Source organism: Montipora foliosa, chromosome 5, assembly GCF_036669935.1.
Source record: "Montipora foliosa isolate CH-2021 chromosome 5, ASM3666993v2, whole genome shotgun sequence".
Classification (NCBI taxonomy): domain Eukaryota; kingdom Metazoa; phylum Cnidaria; class Anthozoa; order Scleractinia; family Acroporidae; genus Montipora; species Montipora foliosa.
In genome coordinates this window covers 12,102,055-12,127,402 of record NC_090873.1, presented here as the reverse complement: position 1 = coordinate 12,127,402, position 25,348 = coordinate 12,102,055, and the positions used below count along the sequence as shown (strand labels likewise).

The 25,348-nt window shown below is 37.7% G+C and overlaps 1 protein-coding gene and 1 long non-coding RNA gene across 2 annotated transcripts; both read left to right on the top strand.

The window, feature by feature from the left end:
* Window positions 1–3,753: 3,753 nt before the first annotated feature.
* Window positions 3,754–12,490, top strand: LOC138003645 (uncharacterized). The gene is made up of 3 exons (XR_011123624.1): window positions 3,754–4,327; window positions 5,095–5,228; window positions 8,321–12,490. It is a non-coding gene; the product is annotated as an uncharacterized lncRNA (long non-coding RNA).
* Window positions 12,491–18,525: 6,035 nt separating this feature from the next.
* Window positions 18,526–21,879, top strand: LOC138003646 (BTB and MATH domain-containing protein 36-like). Its single transcript, XM_068849829.1, has one exon. It carries the CDS (start codon window positions 19,570–19,572, stop codon window positions 20,365–20,367), a length of 798 nt encoding a protein of 265 aa, XP_068705930.1. The 5' UTR covers window positions 18,526–19,569; the 3' UTR covers window positions 20,368–21,879.
* Window positions 21,880–25,348: the final 3,469 nt, after the last annotated feature.

The following is a 25,348-nucleotide window of genomic DNA, read 5'->3' as shown; positions in this document are numbered from 1 at the left end:
ATTTGCTATTGTTTTGTGCACCAACATGGCCGTCTCATCACGTGATTGAAAACCATGTATTGACAAGACCGGTTTGCAGGCCTCGTGCTTCCCATGATTGGCATCAATTGTACAGAGGGTTGAAGCCGGATATTGTTAGATAGTTCACCAATGGTTAATGTAACATGGTAAGTATCAGAAATCATTTTGGAGACTTTAAATCCCTTCTTCGGAGAACACGCAAATAAGAACAAGCTTATGAGGTTTCGCATCTCAGAAGCTGCATAAGCAATGAGGATAAGTACTTACTTTGTGAGTTCCCTCTTAACACGTGATCTCTTCGGATCACGTGACAAGAGGTGATTGAAGACCGCTGGACGGTGGTATCCGCCATCCCTGTTCTAATCCTAAGCTCCTGAGCTTAATTGCTTTTATTGGCATGTTCTCCAAATATAGGAATTACAATCGCAATATTTTTACCGGAGAAGGGAATGAAGAAAATGAGTTTTTATGCTAATATCTGAAATTACTTTTGGACTGCGTTGCATGCTGCAAAGGGTATTTGTATCTAGATCTGTTCTTCCCATGATTGCGCGCGAGTCCACGTTCACTCTTACTGACAAACAAAGCCTTGTGCTTGAAATAACGGTGCAACCGGAGCCAGTAATAGATTTTAAATTATTTTTACTGGAATAGGGCCTGCTCTTTTACCGCCTATGCACCTTCCTGGTGCTTTTAGCTTTGTAGGTATTTCTAGTGAACTTCTTTAATTAACCTTAAATTTCTTTGATGTTATCGTTGTAAATGAACTTCATTTATGCTATGGGTACAATAAACTGTTGTTGTTGTTGTTGTTTGTTTTTTTTTTTTTGCTGTGTAAGTAAAGCCATCTTGGTGTAGCCTAGTTTGACTTTCATTATTATAATGATTTTAAAAGTAAAAAAAAAAATAATAACTCATCAAAATTAATAAAGTGCACAATAATTAAGTGCACAATTCTCTCCCAGAGGCCATCTTGCCCTTCTCAGTATTTTGTCATTGTGGGATTTCGTATCCTGGTATGAATGAGTAATGAGAAACGTATAATGAACTCTCAAATGATGGACGCCTGTGGAGGCCAACGTCAGGTTATTGTGGACTTGAGTTTCAGATCGCTCAAGCTAATGCGTAGTATTGTCGCCTTGTTTCTTAGATGGTAAACAGACTAGTCGTAAAGTCAGAAATAGGCACGCATTGTGTACGTGTGGTAGTGCAATAACATAGCGCTGAATAATTGTAAACTGAGCTGCGTTTTCTCTTACAGGATATTCAAGTTGTCTTTGCGTAATATGTAAATCTAATAGTACACGATATTGTTTCGGTACCGTATATCACTATAGTGCCATGGTAGATGTCTCAGGTAAATAGTCCCTGAGAAGACATGTGGTTACTAATAATATACTAAACCCCAGAAAGATTGAAGAAAATAAAAGGCAATCGAGAAACATTGGCTTCGAGGCTGACCTGTTGGTCATTCTCAAGTTCCCGTACGAAGTCTTTTTCACCACAAGTTTGAGATTGCACTCTGAGTGTCTGACAGCTTTCTATGACAAAAGTTCACTAAAGTTAAGCCATGTCCGGCGGGGTTACGACTTGCCGTCAGAAAAATAGGACCGAAAGTTCTATTTTACCGCTCAAAAATGAAGGTACAGATTTTGTTAGCCTGCTTTATGCAAAACAAATATTGTTGCAAAAGTAAATAAATATTGATACACAGTTTTTTAGGAAGAGCAGAAAGTGTCGATCGAGAATAAAATATTTTGTCATTAGCAACAAAATTTGGGACATGAAAATAACTTAAATTTTAAACCGAGAATGTAAAAAGTTACCATCAGCGAAAAACATTTTGGGGTATTTTTGCTATTGTACTTTTGGATGCACAAGTAAATCGCAAAATCGAAAGTGACATCGAATTCTATGTCAAGTTATCTTGCATGTTTACTCGCGAAGCAAAGGCTGCATCTATGTCAAAATAATGGCAAGACAGCGGGTTTTTGTTTTCGGTATTTTTTTTTTTTTTTTTTTTTTTTGAGTGTTTTCAAGATTGACAAGAAATGTGCAAATTCAAAACAAAGATCACAATCGCCCAACTCTAGAGGTTGACCATTGTTTCTGCAAAGTTAAAAGTTTACTCTCCTAGACGGGGTTATTTATCACCAGGTAATTCCATCGTTTTGGAAATAGCAGCTGCTTTCACTGGAAAATTTGGACCATTTACAGACTTCATAAAATGTCTGTAAATAATAAATTTACAGACTTTAACACTTAACCCCATAAATATAAAATCTCTTTAAATTTATTTTACAGATATTTTACAGAGTTTTGTTGAGTAAAGCTCTATAAAATGTCTGTAAAATGTTTATAAATTATTGGAGCTACAACAAGAGGAAATACTTGAAATTTACAGACTTTATAAAATCTTGCAAAAATGTCTATAAATCGAAAATTTACAAAGATTTTATGCCGTTTGGTCATGTCTCATAAAATGTCTGTAAATTGCGCTCTATCATCATGCGTGTCCTGTCTAAGTTACCAAATGGTTTTGGATCTGTATGCCCTGTTCACGATGATTTTGAGTGTCGAATATTTATTACCTAATTAAATTATGTGGGAAACTGTTGAATTAGCCCTGCATGTTGCACTGAGTTCGGTTTATCAAAAGTTCGCCAGTTGCAACCTATAAAATGCCTATCGGTATGTGTTTTAATAGTTCGACTTGGATCAAGTCTTAGGCCCTGTTGATATGGAGAAAAGTTGTCCTCGGAAGATGGTCACCCTCCCAGCCGGGTCTTTAGCTAGCGTTTATGTGAGAAAGGAACTAACCTTTTTCCCTGAGTCAAGAGCTGCCCGGCTCAGTTTCGATCGTCAGGAGACTGGGAAGAAAGCACTCGTGCATTCTCTCATCATCTTGCCTCGACCAAGTTGACTCCACTGAGCGAGCCAAAGTGTTTACATGGAATAAAGTTGGCCTGGCTAGGAGGGCGACCTTACCGTTGACAAAGGGTGACCCGGCTAGGTGGGTTTCCCTTCTAGCCGAGCCATTTTTTCCCCTCATGTAAACAGTTTACTTAAACCGCATTTTATAGGGAAATGTAGGAAAAGTTGGCTGGTCCAGGGTAACTCCGGTAAGCGAGTGACCCTTCTTCCCGGGACAATTTTTCTCCATATAAACGGGTACTTAGGGCCTCACAAGATTAGACCGTTTTAATTGTTTACAACAATTGCAAAGGCCATAAAATCTATGTAAACTGACACAACCCGGCCATAAAATAGTTTTTTTGTGTAAATTTCATGTAAATTGCTGGGATGAATCATGCAAATAACATGTAAATCAAGGCCTTTGTGATATAGGAGTCCCAGCACAGAATGAGATTGAGAAAGTAATGTAGGCTAGTAAGCAGACTTTACCATGCTCCTTGAAAAAAGAAAAAAAAAATAGCATTGGTGTTTAGCTGCCTAAATTAATCGTGCGGGTTTTAGTCAATTAACGTGGGTGCTTTCATAGCCCGTAGCTGCAGGTGAGAATTACTTCTTGTGAAGTAATGATCGAAAATCCGGCAGCCATATTTGTTATTCTAAATGATTAGTATCCAGTCTCTTGAGAAAAACAGAAAAGGAAATCTCAAAAGGAACACACTTTCCCCCGTTCCATATTTTGATTGAGGAAATTTGCTCTGCACCTTTAAAGTAGAAAATTCTCCCCGGTTTTTCCACCCAAAATGAAAGCGCCCCACGAATCGCACTGGGCTCGCAACGGGTTGTGATTGGATGTTGGCACAAAGAGAAGGATTGTGGACATTTCACAATAATTACATGATGTAACAACTTTGTCCACCATTATGAATTGCCCTGCCGCAAAGACTCTGGGAACGAGATCGGTTTGAATTATCGGTTTGTTTTTCGCGCGGGCGATCGATCCATGTCCTCTTCCTCTCTTTTTCCCTTGTTGGACGACCAAAATTGGATCTTTGCGATTCCTTAACATTTTGTGCGGGTGAAATGGCACGCATTCCACCAAATAAACCCAGTAAACATCGACGGAATCCGGAAGAAAGGGCAACGACAATTCAGGTCAGATAATCAGCATTCGCCACAAAGATACGCCAGTGACATGATTCAACCTCAGACAGTCTCCGAAAGGGTTAATCGGTGAAGACTTCATGGCAAAAATAGAGACCTTCTTCAAAACGTAAAGAGAGTTCTACGAACGTTTGGAACAAAGGGTGGCCTGGCCGAACAGCTACATTTAGCGAATGGGCGGGAAGATTCAAAAGATCCGAAAAGCAAAAGACTGCCGGAGGAGTTTTCGGTAAGTCGTCATCTTACTTACAAACCTGATTTAAGTTTAAATGGCTTAAAATTTTAAAGTTTTGTTCCCTTGTTCCCGGCCCAATTTACTTTCAAACTTGTACCTAGCTTTTTGCTCCCTAAAATTGTTTATGTCGCCTTGTTCCTAAGACATTTTGTCATTTTTCCTCTGTTCCTCAGTTCAAAATAGCCATCTTCCCTCGTTTCCCAAAACGCCAAGGAGGGCCTCAGCACAGTCATTACTTTTGCAGACCTACTCCCTTAGTAATTTCACTTTATATTGTATTAAGGCCATTTCAGGCAATAACAATAATAACGAATAGGGAATTACATGTAATATATGGATCTCTGTATACCCAGCCCCTTATTCGCCACTTGCAGATGCCTTGTTCTTCAAACGATGCCACTACAAGAGCACAATAGTGGCCGGTTATTCTGTAGTTACTCCCTTGTCACCTGTATAACTACATGTACCTTCACTGGTTTCTCATGCACGAGGAGCCAGAGCAAGCTAAATTTTGGACTGGGTGCTTAATAGGATGACTCCTTTGACACTAGATTTCACTGAAAGGTCGGTTACACTTCAGAAGAAACCGCCTGGGAGATTATCTCGCTTTGGTCTCCCATTAATTGTCAATACCTCCGTCATTCCCACCCAAATAAAGTATCTTGATGACAAATCTTATTTCCATCAATTTGACCAAAATATAAATTATCTAATTTCTTTGATTGTCCTTGATAAGGCGGTTCTGTGGACTTGATCCCTAGGTTATTTTTCCAGATGTGCTGCAACACTATTTGCACAAATTTCAACTTCCCGACTGGGTTCTTTTGAGGCCAGAATCCCAAATGAAGGGTGGCAGACAATGATGAGAAATCTGACAAAATTAAGTGGAACAGGAGTAAGTACACGAAGCTTGTAGCTATTTTAATTGACATTCTTGTGTATTTGGGAGGTGAGCGGGAGGAGTTGGGTTTTTGAGGTCTATGCACAATCACAATCCTTTCAGGTGAAACCTGGAATTACTTCTTAGCGATCTAAGTGCACAGAAAAAGCAAGTTAAAGCATGGCCTAAAAGTTGATGCGAAAGAGTATACAAAATTAAATTTACAGCTATGCTATTAATAATTAATTGTGTAGCATAATTTTATACCTGAGGTATACAATCCTTAACTCACTGTCACACCATTTTACTTTGTAACCTCTTGGGTAGCATATACCTGAGGTATACAATTCTTAACTCACTGTGTCACCATTTCACTTTGTAACCTCTTGGGTAGCATATACCTGAGGTATACAATCTATTAACTCACTGTGTCACCAGTTCACTTTGTAACCTCTTGGGTAGCATATACCTGAGGTATACAATCCATAACTCACTGTGTCACCATTTCACTTTGTAACCTCTTGGGTAGCATATACCTGAGGTATACAATCTATTAACTCACTGTGTCACCATTTCACTTTGTAACCTCTTGGGTAGCATATACCTGAGGTATACAATCCATAACTCACTGTGTCACCATTTCACTTTGTAACCTCTTGGGTAGCATATACCTGAGGTATACAATCCATAACTCATGATCACTCTTTCACCATTTCACTCTGTAACCTCTTGGGTAGCATATACCTGAGGTATACAATCTATTAACTCACTGGGATTTTTATGTTTCCCATATTTCTTACACTGGATGTAAGTACAACAAAGAAACAACTGATCACCTGAAAAGGCTGACAAAAATCAAATTTAATTCAAGGGCACCGAATAATTGCTGACACTGTCGTTGTCATGCAGTTTATAACTATCTACATGTATACTGACTTTCATTCAATGGGTGCTTTTGGTGTTTCATATCATACCATTAATATTTCTTGCATGTGATAGTCTGTTTTTGACTTTTGTTATCAAAAGGCACAACCAGTCTCTTTTTAATCATTTTTATTTTACCCTAACGAGTTCTGTCTCTCGGGTAGTCAGTCCATTTTTTACTGTTGTTATCTGAAGGCAGAACCAATTTTGTAATAATAATTATTAAATGTACTAATGAGTTCTGTCTCTCTTGGGTAGTCAGTCCAGTTTGGACTGTTATCTGAAGGCAGAACCAATGTTGTAATAATTATTATTTTGTGCTAATGAGTTCTGTCTCTCTTGGGTAGTCAGTCCAGTTTTGGACTGTTGTTATCTGAAGGCAGAACCAATGTTGTAATAATAATTATTTTGTGCTAATGAGTTCTGTCTCTCTTGGGTAGTCAGTCCAGTTTGGACTGTTGTTATCTGAAGGCAGAACCAATGTTGTAATAATTATTATTTTGTACTAATAAGTTCTGTCTCTCTTGGGTAGTCAGTCCAGTTTTGAACTGTTGTTATCTGAAGGCAGAACCAATTAAATTTGTAATAGCTATTATTTTGTACTAATGAGTTCTGTCTCCCTTGGGTAGTCAGTCCAGTTTTGGACTGTTGTTATCTGAAGGCAGAACCAATGTTGTAATAATAATTATTTTGTGCTAATGAGTTCTGTCTCCCTTGGGTAGTCAGTCCAGTTTGGACTGTTGTTATCTGAAGGCAGAACCAATGTTGTAATAATTATTATTTTGTGCTAATGAGTTCTGTCTCTCTTGGGTAGTCAGTCCAGTTTTGGACTGTTGTTATCTGAAGGCAGAACCAATTTTGTAATAGCTATTATTTTGTACTAATGAGTTCTGTCTCTCTTGGGTAGTCAGTCCAGTTTGGACTGTTGTTATCTGAAGGCAGAACCAATTTTGTAATAGCTATTATTTTGTACTAATGAGTTCTGTCTCCCTTGGGTAGTCAGTCCAGTTTTGGACTGTTGTTATCTGAAGGCAGAACCAATGTTGTAATAATAATTATTTTGTGCTAATGAGTTCTGTCTCCCTTGGGTAGTCAGTCCAGTTTGGACTGTTGTTATCTGAAGGCAGAACCAATGTTGTAATAATTATTATTTTGTGCTAATGAGTTCTGTCTCTCTTGGGTAGTCAGTCCAGTTTTGGACTGTTGTTATCTGAAGGCAGAACCAATTTTGTAATAGCTATTATTTTGTACTAATGAGTTCTGTCTCTCTTGGGTAGTCAGTCCAGTTTGGACTGTTGTTATCTGAAGGCAGAACCAATTTTGTAATAGCTATTATTTTGTACTAATGAGTTCTGTCTCCCTTGGGTAGTCAGTCCAGTTTTGGACTGTTGTTATCTGAAGGCAGAACCAATGTTGTAATAATAATTATTTTGTGCTAATGAGTTCTGTCTCCCTTGGGTAGTCAGTCCAGTTTGGACTGTTGTTATCTGAAGGCAGAACCAATGTTGTAATAATTATTATTTTGTACTAATAAGTTCTGTCTCTCTTGGGTAGTCAGTGCAGTTTGGACTGTTGTTATCTGAAGGCAGAACCAATTTAGTACATACAAAGCATACATGTACGTAAATTGAATATAACTGAACTCAAAAAGCGAGTTATGCGTATTTGCCACAGTGTTGCAGAATCGTGCGAGCAAGAATTACTCTAAAATCCTCGTGAGAATTGCTGCACGCCACGCGAGCTACACGGGGCAAAGTCTCTGGAAAACGTTCCCTGAATGACGTTTTGTGGATTTATGCTTCTCCGTTGTGACTTAAAAGGTGTAAAAAAAAGTAACTGAATAATATTATGTCAGAAGCGGACTCTGATGCGATATCTGCGACACCTAAACTTGCGAAATGAGTTCTTGAGTTACACTTAATGATTAGCTAAGGGTGATTTCAAATCACCGTAAGCTCATTTGCATATATTTTTTTGTCAGCCGAAGCTCGTCATGGTAAGATACAAGTTTCTTGCAATAATTCCTTTAGCTCTTACATGTAGCTTCATTATTCAGTTTCACCTACACAGGAACATTGCTTATGAATGGCAAAGTGATTTGTTACAACATTCTTCGAAAATAATATTATGAAATTAGGTATATAAATAAAATTGATTGATTGACTGGTGTGACTCTTTTCCAGGGCCTTCATCTACTTCAACCACAAGATGCAGTGCTGAAGGAAATTGAGCATTGAAATTTAATTGGAGGGAATTTCCTGAGATGCAAGAAACAGACAGTGCTGATTGCAAATTGTGATGCAATTGTGATTAATAATTGATGTCTTTGTGTCAAAACTTGGGAGGGTAGAGGTTTCATTGCCATTTTGGATATACCTTGTGAACATTATTAGGTCAAACTGTTTTAGCTGGGTCTAGTAAATTTGTTCCAGACATAAGGTAATTATGGAAGAGTCAAATGCTCTCACATTGAACTGGGTGAATACAAGGGAGAAATATTCACTGCAACAATCAGTGACTTCTCTGTTCATATACTGTAAGTTTTTTGACAAAAATCAAGAAGGTTTCACTGTCCCTTGGGTCTGAGGAAATTGTCAGTCATCGTTCAGTGGCAAATACATCAAACACAAATTTGTAGTATTTTTCATCTGAACTGGCGGGTGGCACACCTCATACAGTTGGATGTAACTAGTAAATTAGGTCTAACCATGCAGTTAAGAATTTGTCATAGTATACTAATTTGTAGCATTAATTTTTTCATCTGAACTGGCGGGTGGCGCGCCTCATACAGTTCGATGTAACTTGTAAATTCGGTCTAACCATGCAGTTAATTTGTCATAGTATACTAATTTGTAGTATTTTTCATCTGAGCTGGCGGGTGGCACACCTCATACAGTTCGATGTAACTTGTAAATTCGGTCTAACCATACAGTTCATTTGTCATAGTATACTAATTTGTAGTATTTTTTATCGGAACTGACGGGTGGCACACCTCATACAGTTCCATGTAACTTGTAAATTCGGTCTAACCATGCAGTTAATTTGTCATAGTATACTAATTTGTAGTATTTTTCATCTGAACTGGCGGGTGGCACACCTCATACAGTTCGATGTAACTTGTAAATTCGGTCTAACCATGCAGTTAAGTTGTCATAGTATACTAATTTGTAGTATTTTTCTTCTGAACTGGCGGGTGGCACACCTCATACAGTTCGATGTAACTTGTAAATTCTGTCTAACCATGCAGTTAATTTGTCATAGTATACTAATTTGTAGTATTTTTTCATCTGAACTGGCGGGTGGCACACCTCATACAGTTGGATGTAACTTGTAAATTCGGTCTAACCATACAGTTCATTTGTCATAGTATACTAATTTGTAGTATTTTTCATCTGAACTGGCGGGTGGCACACCTCATACAGTTGGATGTAACTTGTTAATTCGGTCTCACCATGCAGTTAATAATTTGTCATAGTATACTAATTTGTAGTATTTTTCATCTGAACTGGCGGGTGACGCGCCTCATACAGTTCGATGTAACTTGTAAATTCTGTCTAACCATGCAGTTAATTTGTCATAGTATACTAATTTGTAGTATTTTTCATCTGAGCTGGCGGGTAGCACACCTCATACAGTTGGATGTAACTTGTAAATTCGGTCTAACCATACAGTTCATTTGTCATAGTATACTAATTTGTAGTATTTTTCATCGGAACTGGCGGGTGGCACACCTCATACAGTTCCATGTAACTTGTAAATTCGGTCTAACCATGCAGTTAATTTGTCATAGTATACTAATTTGTAGTATTTTTCATCGGAACTGGCGGGTGGCGCACCTCATACAGTTTGATGTAACTTGTAAATTCGGTCTAACCATGCAGTTAAGTTGTCATAGTATACTAATTTGTAGTATTTTTCTTCTGAACTGGCGGGTGGCACACCTCATACAGTTGGATGTAACTTGTAAATTCGGTCTAACCATGCAGTTAATTATTTGTCATAGTATACTAATTTGTAGTATTTTTCATCTGAACTGGCGGGTGGCGCGCCTCATACAGTTCGATGTAACTTGTAAATTCTGTCTAACCATGCAGTTAATTTGTCATAGTATACTAATTTGTAGTATTTTTCATCTGAGCTGGCGGGTGGCACACCTCATACAGTTCCATGTAACTTGTAAATTCGGTCTAACCGTACAGTTCATTTGTCATAGTATACTAATTTGTAGTATTTTTCATCGGAACTGGCGGGTGGCACACCTCATACAGTTCGATGTAACTTGTAAATTCGGTCTAACCATGCAGTTAATTTGTCATAGTATACTAATTTGTAGTATTTTTCATCGGAACTGGCGGGTGGCGCACCTCATACAGTTCGATGTAACTTGTAAATTCGGTCTAACCATGCAGTTAAGTTGTCATAGTATACTAATTTGTAGTATTTTTCTTCTGAACTAGCGGGTGGCACACCTCATACAGTTGGATGTAACTTGTAAATTCGGTCTAACCATGCAGTTAATTATTTGTCATAGTATACTAATTTGTAGTATTTTTCATCTGAACTGGCGGGTGGCGCGCCTCATACAGTTCGATGTAACTTGTAAATTCTGTCTAACCATGCAGTTAATTTGTCATAGTATACTAATTTGTAGTATTTTTCATCGGAACTGGCGGGTGGCGCACCTCATACAGTTCGATGTAACTTGTAAATTCGGTCTAACCATGCAGTTAAGTTGTCATAGTATACTAATTTGTAGTATTTTTCTTCTGAACTGGCGGGTGGCACACCTCATGCAGTTGGATGTAACTTGTAAATTCGGTCTAACCATGCAGTTAATTTGTCATAGTATACTAATTTGTAGTATTTTTCATCGGAACTGGCGGGTGGCACACCTCATACAGTTCGATGTAACTTGTAAATTCGGTCTAACCATGCAGTTCATTTGTCATAGTATACTAATTTGTAGTATTTTTCATCTGAACTGGCGGGTGGCACACCTCATACAGTTGGATGTAACTTGTAAATTCGGTGTAACCATACAGTTCATTTGTCATAGTATACTAATTTGTAGTATTTTTCATCTGAACTGGCGGGTGGCACACCTCATACAGTTCGATGTATGTATAACTTGTAAATTCTGTCTAACCATGCAGTTAATTTGTCATAGTATACTCATTTGTAGTATTTTTCATCTGAACTGGCGGGTGGCGCACCACATACAGTTCGATGTAACTTGTAAATTCGGTCTAACCATGCAGTTAATTTGTCTTAGTATACTAATTTGTAGTATTTTTAATCGGAACTGGCGGGTAGCACATCTCATACAGTTTGATGTAACTTGAAAAGTAGGTGTACCCATGCAGGTAATCCACATGGTTAATTTGTTTTAGTATGCTAGTGTTACCCAACTGAACTGGCAGGTGAACTGTAAACCCGGAGGTAAGCCGCACCCTGACCTTACCAGCTGAAATTTACGGAAAAAAGTGTTTTGACACAAAACAAAAGAAATCCAAAGTCTAGTCTTTAGAAGTCAAGTTTATCCACTGTTCATGAAACGTCAACTCACTATTCACTAATATTGTAACGGAAAATACTTTAATGTAATTTTAGCACTTTACTGTAATGAACATCGTTTTTACCAACTTGGACATATGATTGATCTTTTTCTGGTATTTGTTGACAGGAATTTCTCAAACCCAGTTTTGCCATAGATTTTTTTGCATTACAACAAGAATATGAGCGGAACGTTTGTAGCTTAGTACATGCAACTAGGCATAAAATTGGATGCAAAGACGGAAAACTGGCCACCAGAGACAGCCTTTATCAGATCTTCCCGCAGATAAGCCGCGCCAATTTCTAACAACTATATTTGTAATTGGGGTAACATAAGCCAGATTTTTATACTTATTTAATAATAATGAAATCCCTTGCATATATTTTATTCCTTATTTTGATGAATTTGTATGGGTTATCAAATAGTGATGAGTGAATTTAGGGAATAATTTCACACGTGCTTTGTCCAAAATCAAATAATAAGCCTTAAGGCAAGAAAAATTATTTGATTTTGGACAAAACACAAGTGGAATTATTCCCAAGTTTCACGAGTATACATTGTACCATTTCGTCAGCTATAAATCATGGTTGACAAATCGCAATCATAGGACGTGGGTTTTTTCGAAAGTGGACACCATTTTGGCACGGTAGAAAAAGTTGCCATGGTAACTCATGTTATTAATTGAATTATTTTATTGAACTTATTGCAAGAATTTCATCGTACACTTAGATTCTATTGAAAGTAATATAAACAAATGATTATTTTTAGATTTGAAATAAAAATTTATGCATTCACAAACTCTAGAACTTGTTCTTTTTTCTACGTAAAATCGACTAACCTTTCATCCATTTCACTTTTTATTAACATTTCCTGGCATACGTCAGGTTTTAAATGCTATTATTTACAGAGATATTGTAAACATTTTGCTGAGATTTTGTGCACTAAAACACCAACATTTTAAAAACATTTCACATACTTTACCTCCAGTTTTACTGACATTTTATTGAGATTTCCTGCCTTCTGTCAGGTTTTAAATACTTAATTTACAGAGATATTGTGAACATTTTGCTGAGATTTTGTGCACTAAAACCAACATTTTAAAAACATTTCACATACTTTTCCCCTCCAATTTTTTGAGGGTTTTTGTAGACATTTTATAGACATTTCATGCATTCTTCTCACTCACTTTTTACAGAGATAACACTGACATTTTATATGGATGGATTTACAGAGATTTTTTCTCGTGTAAATTTTACAGAGAAAGTAAAGAGATTTTACAGACATTTTGTACTTATCACATAAAATCTCTGTAAATTTTTCCTTCAATTTACATAGATTTTATTGAGATTTTGTACACATTTTATGTCATCGTAAGGACGAAAATGTGTTAAATTTTACAGACTTTTTATGGAGTTACAAAATCTCTGTAAGTGTGCAAATTTACAGAGATTGTAATTTACAAAGAAAATGTGGACATTTAACAGAGATTTTACCAACTTTTTTGAAGTCTGTAAATGGTTCAAGTTTTCCAGTGTTTATTATTCATCAGCGTCACAAATTCTTGCCGATTTGGGGGCTCATTTTGTTGAAACTCAAGCAGGCTTCCAAGAGACCTGTTTATGTGCGTGAGTTATGCACGCCTTGCGGGCTTGTTATCACCATGGACTTTCACTCACTCAATCACACAGTCACTTACTCTTACAACCGGGTGACATTGTGTGTAGTGCACCACTACAAAAACCGTTCTTTTAATCAGAGTTTCCACATTGGATAGAATAGTCACGAAGGTAACTTTGACCAACGTTTCTAACAAATGGTCACTGTGCGTGCAGGACAAATTTTTGAGCGCCACGTCAAGTTAGGAACACCAAACTTCCGGTTGCCGTCCATTGCTTGAAAACGCTCGTGGATAAATTCACCACAGATGTACATAATTTAGGTTACCAGATTAGCACACTGCATATATTCCAAGCAGGTGTAGGATCTGCTGTAATATAAATTATTATAATGATAATCATGAAAATGATGATTAAAGAATGCCGCTCTTTGAAATACAAATCTAACAAATTGCTCGAATTGCGCGAGGGACTCTTTTTTTGATTTATTAAGAGAGGTACGATCGTCCTGGTGGAGTGTATTCCTATATGGTAAGGACTGTTTAGGATCACATTGACTGACGTTTCGTCAAACCGAGTGGAAGTCATCTTCAGAGTCAACTGATTTGTGTAAAGTCGGTAGACAATATCAACACTGTGGTCGTTGATGTGATTGGTCAACTAAGTGTGACTTTTAGTGGTCATTAGTGCGTGGTAATGGAACAATGACTTTATTTTTGGAGTCCTTTCAGTCGTAGACAGAGGAAACTAAATAAACATTGTAGCTCTGTCAACGAATTTTTCGTTAAGGCGAATATTCTGTTACCATCAGCCAACAAACGTAAGCTATAGTTTTATAGACATTCTTCAACCGACTTACGTCATCTCCAGTGTATGTTACTGAAATAACAGTTTGGCTGGAGATAACGAATCTCGCCCTTCACCTTCTCGCCGAGATGGAATATATTTCCTTTAGCACGCGAAAGATAGTCGAATCATCTTCCTAAATTATAATGTACAACTGGTTCCTAACCAGTCTCCTCTCGGTTCGTTATTTTTTAGACCAGAAATTGGAGCATCGTCAATCTGTTGCTCCAATTTCCGTTCTGTTGTTCCAATTGCTGTTGAGTTGTTCCAATGTCCATTCTGTTGCTCTAATTTCTGTTCCAAATTCCGTTGGCTTAATTTCGGCTCTGGTGTCCTAAATTCTATTAAAGTGATTCAATAAAATGAACGAGATCTTCATAACAGAATTTAATTTGAAGTAGGATATTGGCGGAGATGAGCCCTCATAAGTATCTGCATGGGAGACCGACATGTACGGTAGCGTATTGGATATTGGATGTTGTGTAGCGTATTGGATATTAGAAATCTCCTCACGTCGCTTCAAATTTCGCGAGAATTTGCAGAATTGCAAGGGTTCTATGAAATTTACAAATTTTGTTTACTTTCGATATAGCTTGATTCTGATCGCCATGCTTCACAAACATACTCTGAATAGAAGTGCTTTCTGAGAGGTGTTCTTGCTATCCACAACCGTCAGGCCATAAAGGATTTATAATGATTCAAAATCGGCAAAATTCCCATACATTCACTTTGAACACGAAAAAACCGTTGAAAAAAATATAACTTTCTTTTTTTTATTGTACAAGGACGATTCCACGAAGCAGCTAATGCTGCTGATCCTACCCACTGCATCTTCCCAAAATCAACGGAATAAAAATCAATTGTTAGAACGGTCTTTACTCTAACCCGGGAATTCTTTTTTCTGGATGGAATGCAGTTGTTAACTATGTTCCACAGAGATCTAGGGTTGTCTTTATGTGATTGAACCTCACCACGGATATAGTATTTCTCTACGTTTTTGAGAATGACATTGACTAATCTCGAGCTTCTTTATAGGCTTGCCACTTAATTGGAGCATGGGCATCCAAGGTGGCAATAAAAACATCGTTGAACTTTGTAAGTTTAGAGTTCACATCCTAATCAGTCAAGGTTCCGTGGTGGGTCCTTTGCTATATTCATTGTATACATCCCCATTGGGTGACATTGCAAGATCTTATGGTCTGTCATATTTTTTTATGTGGATGATACGCAGTTATATTTTCCTTTGAAACGTCATCTGCTGAGGAGTTGTCGATTTGGAAATCTACCATTGAAGACTGCGTTAGGGATATTGACTTGTGGATTCTAACAAACAAACTGAAACTATTGCTCACGTTCTGGTTTGAGCAACCTTGTCATTGCTTCTGAAACTGTTGACTGTTCAACTACTGCTAAGAAAATTGGGGTTATTTTCAACAATTCTCTGTCAATGCTTCCGCATGTCACAGCTGTATCCAAGTCTTCTTTCTTTCATCTACAAAATATTTGAAGATTCGCAAGTTTCTTTCTTTATGATACATACAAAGTTCTAATTCATGACTTTGTTACGTCAAGGATCGACTATTGGAATTCGCTGCTTTATGTTCAGTCAAAATGTATTTTACAACGTGTGCAGAGTGTCCTTAATAGTGCTGCAAGGTTCATTCATCTTAGCAGTAGATATGAACATGTCACTCCTTTCCTTATCCAGCTTCATTCGCTCCCTATTGAACAGAGGATCACTTTTAAAGTTGCTGTTATTACATTCAAGGGTTTTCATGGTTCTGCACCTGACTATATCACTGAGCTCATAAAGCCTTATACACCTAGTAGAACCTTACCATCTTCGAACAAATTGTTGCTTTTTAAATCTATATTTAATCTTAAGACCAATGGTGACCGGTCCTTTACGATGGCCGCTCCTTCTGTTTGGAATACCCTTCCATTGGAACTCAGATCTTCTTGTTCCCTTTCTTCTTTTAAATCCAAGTTGAAGACTTTGCTTTTTAAAGTTTCTTATAATGCCGTTGTGTAGCCGTTATTAATCTAGTTTTTTACAGTCAGTTTATTTTTAATGTAAAGCGGCTTTTGGACTATTGGGAATTAGCGCTCTATTAATATTGTATTGTTCACATTGTTCTTGGTGGAAGTCATCATTAACAGATCAAAGACTTTTACTGTTTCATTCCAAAGATTTTTCTAATTCATTTCACAGTTTAGGTCACCTATATCAGCTAGTATTTGACTAGGAACAAGAAAATAGACCTAAGTGCAAAATAAGTTTTCACATTGTGCTTTGTAGTGGAAGTCTTCCTAGATTACGAATAAAAGACTTTTAGTCATTTCCCAGTAACAAACTGATTTATGAAATAAAGTTTTGAAATTTATGCAATCATTACGTGCTATAAGGTAAAAGTGAGGAAACAGGACTTGTATGTGCATCAAAATTACAAAAGGTATTGTTAAGCCAATACCTTAAAGTACGGGTGGCCCACATCTGCCACGGCAAAACTTACTTTTCCACGGCAAAACTTACTTTCTCACGGCAAAACTTACTTTTCCACGGCAAAACTTACTTTTCCACGGCAAACTTACTTTTTGCCTAAAATATGGAATTCGGAAAGGGAATCTGGAAACGGAATCCGGAATCCGGAATACAGTGAAAGTGGTAGAAAGGTTAAAATTACCACGGAAAGCAATAAGCTCAACGATTCATTTAGTAAGGTACTCCTAAAGTCGACGATAAATAAAGTTGATAAAGCATCTCGTTTAATTGTGTGTATGTATGTTTTTAGTTATAATATCAGTTTCGCCAACAGGACTCTTGCCCGTTCAAAATTCGCAGTGGAGATAAACAAGGCTGCGTGTGGGCACCCACCCTGTTTGGTATTTTCTTTTCTCTCATCCTCCAACACGCCTTCCAGTTCTGCAGTGAGGGAGGCCTTCTCCACCGTACACGCCACGACCGAAAGCTACTGAACTTGACTCGTCTCCGCGCTAAGACAAGAGTGAAGACAGTGCTGTTAAGAGAGATGCCCTTTGCCGACGACGCTGCCTTTGTCAGTCACACAGAGAGCGGACAACAAGCGATCATAGACCGCTTCGCGACTGGCTGCCAGGACTTTGGCTTTACCATCATCATAAAGACTGAGGTACTGGCAATGCCGGGGACCGATGCTGAGCCGACCATCCTGATCAGCAACCAAGCGCCTGGAAGATCGATAACAGACCCAGTGTATTTGTGTTAAGGCAGATCATTTTCCATTCCGATGTGTTGACCGTGAGTCCAACTAGACTCTCTCTTGCTGCAATCGTATATGCGTATGATTCGTCATTTTTTAAGGTAAAATAGTCGCACTTTACAACAGGGAAAGATGAGTCTATTCAGGCTGAATCTCCCAAGAGTTATCTGAGCTTACAGCGGTTATCAGTCACACGCCCTTAACGATTTGTTTTCATTTTTCGAAACTAAATTGATTGACTGACGTCCACCCAAAAAATGAAAAATGAAATAAGAAGTCGTTGAGGGGCACGTGTGAATGGTGACCGCTATAAGTACTTGGGAAGAAATTGTTTTGATTTGAAATAAGCTGAAAATTGTTTTAGATATTACCTATTTTCCTGTATGTTTTTACAAAGAGGGATCTGATAAGAAAATTTTTTTATTTCCGTGCGGTAAAATGCTTTTCCATAAGTATTGTACGTATGCAAGGATGCGTTCGATCGGCCTTATTCCGGAATAGGAATACACAGATTTGAATTCTGAAATCCTTCGCTTTTACAGAGATTCACATGGAAACGAAAAACTTACTAGAATGAAATTTTAAACATATCTTCAACATCCTATAGTTGCTTACTAGTAAAAACTACACCAAACATACTATTTCAAATCATCACTGCACCTATTTTTATACCGTAATAGGGTCAATCGAACGAACCCTTAAGAGATCAACAAACGAGTGTAATCAAGAAAATCGAGCGCCCGAAGACAATTGCTGTTATGTCAAAACATTATCACCCCACCATCACGAAAAAGAAAAGCCCAGACAGTTGGATTCTCTTCCGATGTTACGACATGAATCCCCTCCAAAAAGGAGTCAGCATGTGACAAATTACTCAACGAGATGAAAGTAAACATTTGCACGACGCAGGATCATTTTAAGTGACTTTGGTTCAAGTTCTTATTCCGGATTCCCCATTCCGGATTCCGGACCCGTAGAAAAGTAAGTTTTGCCGTGTATAAAAGTAAGTTTTGCCGTGAGAAAGTAAGTTTTGCCGTGAGAAAGTAAGTTTTGCCGTGGAAAAGTAAGTTTTGCCGTAGAAAAGTAAGTTTTGCCGTGGAAAAGTAAGTTTTGCCGTGATAAAGTAAGTTTTGCCGTGGAAAAGTAAGTTTTGCCGTGGAAAAGTAAGTTTTGCCGTGGAAAAGTAAGTTTTGCCGTGAGAAAGTAAGTTTTGCCGTGGCAGATGTAGGCCACCGTATTAAAGTGCCCCTGTGATAAAAAAAAATCACTTCCTTTTTTTCTTCAGATTTGAAAGTGTGTTAACACCTGACTGGAAAAAAATTGACCTTTGATTTTTATCCTAGGACCGTTTACTTTGAGTGTAAATTTTGGATTTCACGGTCCGCCATTTCTCAAGTTCAAAACTGACCGATTGGACCCAAGAGGGTTGCATCCAGGGAAGAGTGACGTCAAAGGGTCACTAGCTTACAATCTCAGGGTGTGAATGCAGCTTATCATATTTGCAAATCGCGAATTTAAAGGTCTACAAGCCCAAAGCTCCCGTGCCTCATATTAATACGCTTTGCATTCTTAAACGAGTGAGCCTTTGACGTCATTTCTCCTCAATCCAGCTCTCTCAAGAACTTAAAGTTAGTAATGGCGGACCATTAAATAGGAAAATTCTAGTTAAAATAAACAGGTGTCTGTGAAATCAAGGCTTAAAAGATTGGTCGTTTAGTGTTTAGTTAGTATAGTTTGGAAATCCAAAGAAAAATAACAATTGAATTTTTTGGCCACAGGGGCACTTAAATTAGATGTCCATAGGCCCGTTTTAAACGTCGCATTTCACATGTGCTGAATCTAATGCAAATGAGCGAAACAATAGATTTGTCGCGGTTGCATTAAATTCGGCGCATGTGACAAACGGACCTTATACGCAACGAACGCGCTCTAAAAAAAAAAAAAAAAAAAAAAAAAAAAAACGTTACAACCTCACACGGCCAAAGAAATCCTGCTTCCACTATCACTTTTTCCGCTTGACTTATCACGTGATGTCACGTGGTTGAATTTTCGTTGCATAATCTTGTATTTGTTACTTCAACCAACGTCCACATTGAGCCCACCAAGGAGCTATGCCAATATATACTCCAGTTATTTCGATGACATTAAACAGTCCTTTAAGCCTCTAACTACACAAAATGGCGGTTACAACTTACCCTTCACATTTCTCAGAGCCATGGAAGTTCAGTGATGTTGTTCTTGTTGTTGAAGATCAAAGATTCCACGTTCATCGAAGCACTCTTGCTTTTTGGTCTCCTGTCTTTGAGAGGATGCTCAGTGCGGAATTCAAAGAGAAAGATAACGGTGAAATCCCTCTTCGCGAGAAAAAAGCAAGCGAATTTGAGGATATGTTGCAGATGATGTATCCATCCCTGGAAGAGAAGTTAATCACCCAAAGAAATTGCTACTTCCTGTTTGAACTTGCTCATGAATATCAAATAGATTCAATTGCTCAAAAGTGTGTTAATCTCATGGTTTCTATGGTTAAAAACAGGACAGAGAACGACGTGTTGGGTATGTTGGTCTACGCTCAAAAGTACGAAATAAAATCGCTAATATCGACATGCATCTATGAGGCACGGCGACTAACTTTACAGCAACTAAAAGGACATGGAAAGCGTGACCAAATTGAACCACACAACTATATGCAGATTACTGAAGGGATTATAAAACGTCTTGAGGAACAATGTATAGATGTAAAGGTTACGTGCCAGGGAAAACTGCAGCAAGTGAGTCAAAGCCTTTATAACCATGGCTTGAAAAAAGGAAGTGGTTTAGTAGGGACCAGTGGAAGATCATACGTCACCTCTGATGAATATTTCGGTTATTTACTATACGACATGGACAGGAGTGGCGTGTATTGTCAAGGTCTTTCTCCTGTTGCCGTTCTGTTACGTGAATTAAATGCGAAAATAGGGTCTCTGCCTTCAAGTTAGCCATTGAACTGATCGCCGGTGTTGCCCCGCTCAAGCAAGTAGTACGCTTTTGACAATTTTGTTTCAGAATCATGATTTGAAGCAAGAAAAATTGCAAAACCCTCAAAGCCTTGACTGAAACCACTAAAACTGGTACAACGAACAAAGAAACAAGAGAATAAATAAGTAGATAAATAAATGAATAAATAAATAAAACAGGAACAGAAACAAGAGTACTTACTTATACGATAAAAAAATAGGTACTTAGTCTTGTTTTTTTCATTACTATAGGAGTTTGTTGCACACAGTTACGCACATATTTCCCTTTTAAAACTTCCTTTTTCTGTTAGTATTTTTTGTACAAAGTTATTTTTACTTTTATGTTTAGGCTAGTCAACTTTAAGATCATATAGATTTCAAAGTTTTTGCGTTTTCGTCTGTAGTTTGGCCTTCGGAAAAATTATACATCGTTTTAATTTTAAATTTATGACGATTTCTGTTTGTTTCCTTCATAATTATGTTAATGTGCGTTTCTTTTGTTTTAATTTTGAAAATCGTCGAACATTTGAATTAAAATTCATTTGCATTGCTTTGAAAGATTGATAAGAGCATTCAGTGATCTTTTGACATTGGTTGATGACGCTATGACGATAATCTTTTTTTTGAAAACACTATTGTTTAGTTTGTCGAAGTTACAAGTCCAGGTGTGCAAGCTTCGTGCTTCACATGTTTACCATCAGGTGTATACAAGCAGGATTAGAGATAATGTTATATCGTTCAGCAATTATTGATTCTTCAAAGATAAATATTCATTTCCAAGAGTACGTGAGGCAAGAGAGCTAATGTTAAGTTTCTGAAATTTAGAGACTGAAACTGGGAGTAATCATTTATTATGAAGTGTGTTCGTGGGGACGAAATTTGAGTTCTGGAATATGTGAGGGAGTATATGATGTTTCCTTCCGTCTAAACATCCTAATCAGTCGAACGTGTGCATAATGCCTTAATAACTGCTTACATATAGATACATCCGTGAATCCTGAGGAACTAAAATAGGCATTAAGAACCCTACATGAAATCCTAGTACGTTTGTTGCACGTTTGTTAAGCAAGAAAACTATCAATTCGTATCAGGCGAGTAACTGATCTGCTTATCAACTTATAGTTCGACCGGTCACGTCAACTAATTGTCACGCTTTCCTTAACTTCACCACACCACTATGAAAACCACGAACTGCGCAATAGTCTTTGCGCATCTGATGTATGACATCATTCAAAATGAAGGTCACCTTGAACCACAGGAACCCCAGGATTATGAACTGCGCTCACCATCGTCGAACGCAATTACCTTCATGAGCTTTCAGAGGCTTCAGCTGTGACAAGCATAAGGTGTTATATTTAATTTGTGAAAACGGCTTCTTATGTTCCCTTTTAACAATTTCGGTCGTTTCGGATCACGTGACAAAGGTGATTGAAGACCGCTGGAAGATCGTATCCGCATTGCCTCAGTTAAATCTCAAGCTCCCGAGCTTGTTTTTATTTGCGTGTTCTCCCTTAAGAAAGGAATTAAAGTTTCAAGATGTGTACCGGAGAAGAGAATGATTTTTTACTGCTAATATCTGAAATATATTTTTAGACGGTGTGCATTCTGCAGAGGTTTTTTTTTTTTTCTGTTGTTCCCGTGACTGCGCAGTCCTTGTTCACTCCTACTGACCAATGGGGCCTTGTCTTGAAATAACCAGACAGTATGACAGAGAACCATTAATAGTTTTTTCAATTATTTTCACCGGGATAGGTCCCGCTCTCTGACGTTATATCCTCTTGCCATTGCTCTCTACTAAAATTACACTAAAGAAGTCGAGCGATATTGGTATTGAGAAAACCTTGTTAACAGATTTATGCCAGAGACCAAGTCACGGGCCTCTTCGCTTTCGGAAAACAGGGACCTCTATTGCCGATTTTCATTGACTTAAGAACGTAAAACTTTCGTGGGTAATTTCTACAGGAAACCATGTCTCTCTCTGACAGATGTGGGCTGAGCAGGCCACAAACCAACTCATATAAAATGAGAAATCGTAGCTAGATAAAAGTTTTGCAAGTAATTTCTTAATAGCATTTTCTTCTATTTTTATACCAAAAAGATTAGCTTTATACTTTTAAGGTTTCGATTGACCAAAGAAGAAAGTGAGAAATTATCTCTGCTTTGTCCTCTTTTTTTTCTTTGGCCTCACACAATCCACCAGCCTCATTTTACAACTAAAATTTCGACTTTCATTGTGCTAACATCGCTTGCTGATTTTATAAGCTCGACTCAAAGATTCAAGAATAGTTGTTCGACCGATATTTAGGGAAACTGCCATATAATCCTTGAATGTTTTTACTGATTTACGGTGGACAAGAAAGTAAAGCTTGTCAAGCTGCATAGTAATACTTATATCTAGCAGTAATTAACGTTATAAAAGTATTCTTATTAAGTGTGAATATTATTTTAGAAAATGGTCTTAACGTATCACACACTTCAGCGTAAAAGTAGAAAGGCAGGCTTCTCATGAGAAGTCTGGTCTACTATCATTTTTAGACAAATCAAGGGTTCCTGTATCAGCTGTATGGAACAATGAAGTGTTCCTGTATGTAATGCTTTCTGCTACTTTTTAGTTTTCTAAGTATTTCAATAAGCTAGTGCACTTCCTTCGTTAAACTGAAGTTTCTTTCATGTTTTTGTTGTTAATTAACTTCATTTAGGGTATAGGTACAATAAACTGTTGTTGTTGCAGTTGCTGTGTAGTGTAGCCTAGTTTGACTTTCGTTATTCTTATGACTTTAAAAGTAATAAACTCTTTACTAAAAAGAAACCTTAAAACTTTCAAAATCGAGAAAAATGTTGTCGCATTGGATGTCAACTTGATCATGACAGTGCACAATGTTTTGTTTTCGCTTCGCACGGGTTCGCAAATTAGTTGCACACAATTTAATCGAAATATTTGATTGGTTCTCTTCTCGGTCGTACTGCCACGACCTCGGGCCAATATTTCCCAGTACGGCCCTCGCGCTCGGCTAGTAAGAAGTTAGTATTATTAGATTAAACTTATTTCATTCTTTCTTTTTTTGCAAATCTCGCTTATTAACTCAGTTCCTTCTTTAACTGCCAGAGAGTTTTAATAAACTTTTCAACTTTTCAACAAAATAAAGGAGGCTGAGTAAATATGTCTGTTTCAGTCTGGTGATTAATGTAATGTATCGAGACCGGATGTTTGAGTTAACCGGAAGCTTATGTATTGGACATCCCACAATACCATGCGTGCTCGAGTGGGAGTGCTGTAGAGACCAGAGAAGCATCTTGTATGTATGTTCAGTTTCTGCTTTAATCCAGGACCTGTATTAAACATCGTGGTCGTAAAACATTAAAGTACAAAATTTAACAATTGAGTCTCGGCATCGCAAATGTTGGCTCTCATAACACTTCAATAACAACAATGGAGAATTCGATTGTCTTACAACAACTAAGGTCCTGTGACAGGAGAAAGCCATGCAGAGGACAGCTGAGTGGCATTAATATAACTTCACTGCTGACACTTTCAAATTTTATACCCTGATGCAAAGGTTTCAACCACTTTCAATAGCAACACCAACAGCACACAGCAGTAACTGACAACTGAGTAGCATTCATTTCACTGCTGACACTTTTAAATTTCATCCACTGATGCAAACTATAGGTATAAAACACTTTCAAGCAAATCACCAACAGCACACCGGAGAAAGGACAGCTGCAATCTTCGACAAAAACTTTGAAGCACTTTGAACATTCTCGCACCGTTTTCGTCCACCTTCCTTTCTCAATGTTGTTATAGCCAGTCAAACAGTATCACTCCCCCCGCTCCCCCCCCCCCCCTTCCCCGGGGTAACAGAGCGGTACTAATGTTGGAGTGCCAAAGTTCAAGTTCAAGTTCAATTAATTTCTTTCACACTATTTACCGTACATTGTAAGTTTACAGACATAAATTAAAACAATAACAGATTCTCTTCATTAGTTAATTAAACAACATAAAAACAGAGCTAATAGCTTATTGAATGTGTGCGGTGACCAAAGTAGCTGCTTTCGAGTTGGCCACCACCTACTTAGAATATTAACAAAAAAACACACTGAGCTTAATTAACATGGAATCTATGACTAGCATAATATTATTTAAAGATTGAGATAAATTAGAGAGATATTGAACAATGGGCTATTTATTTCTAAACTCAAGGATAAAAGGAGGAAATGAATAAATAATAATAAAACAAGTAAATAATTGAAATTAATAAGGAAATAATAGTAAGAGGTACATGTAAAGGGACAAACAAGCAGGAAGAAAGAAGCAAACAAACAGCAAGCAGACAAACAAAGTAAGGGCAGAAGCATTTATAACTAATTAACTAAAACAGCATATCTTATTTGATTGGCAAGAGATTAAATGGGCTTTATAGAGTTTCTTAAATTGGTTTGGGCTTTAATTGTAATAATAAACTCTTGTTTTAGCATCAAGGGGGCACTTTCTCAGAAACCGAAGCAGAGTACTTAAAAATGAATTTACTCATGTTGGTCCTAACTTTTGGATGGTAAAAATTGAGTTTAGTTGAGTTTCTTGTGTTATAAGAGTGAACAGCTGTCTCAGGTGCAGAAAATTGTGAAATATGGATGCCCGTACGAACAACACAGCGCTGCTGCAGCGCTTCACAAGTTCTCTTTTTTGGTTGCACAGCGCTCAAGCGTCGCTAAAGCATTGCTTACGAGTCGCTCATGAAACCATTGGCAAACAACACGCACTGCGAAAGCGCTGCAATTTTTTATCACGTTTAAGCATCGCTAAAGCAGCGCTGGAAGTGGCTGCTTAAAGGCTGCAAGAGTTAACTGCGCGAACCTGAAGCTTCTCGCGACACTTGAAGGTTGCAACATCGCTGCACAACACTGCAGATAAACTCAAGCGACGGAAACATAAAAACCCGCGCATCTGGGATTTCAATGTTGA

What these genes read in the sequence shown, in the direction of transcription:
- LOC138003646 (XM_068849829.1), top strand. Translation starts at nt 19,570, where the DNA reads ATGGCGGTTACAACTTACCCTTCACATTTCTCAGAGCCATGGAAGTTC.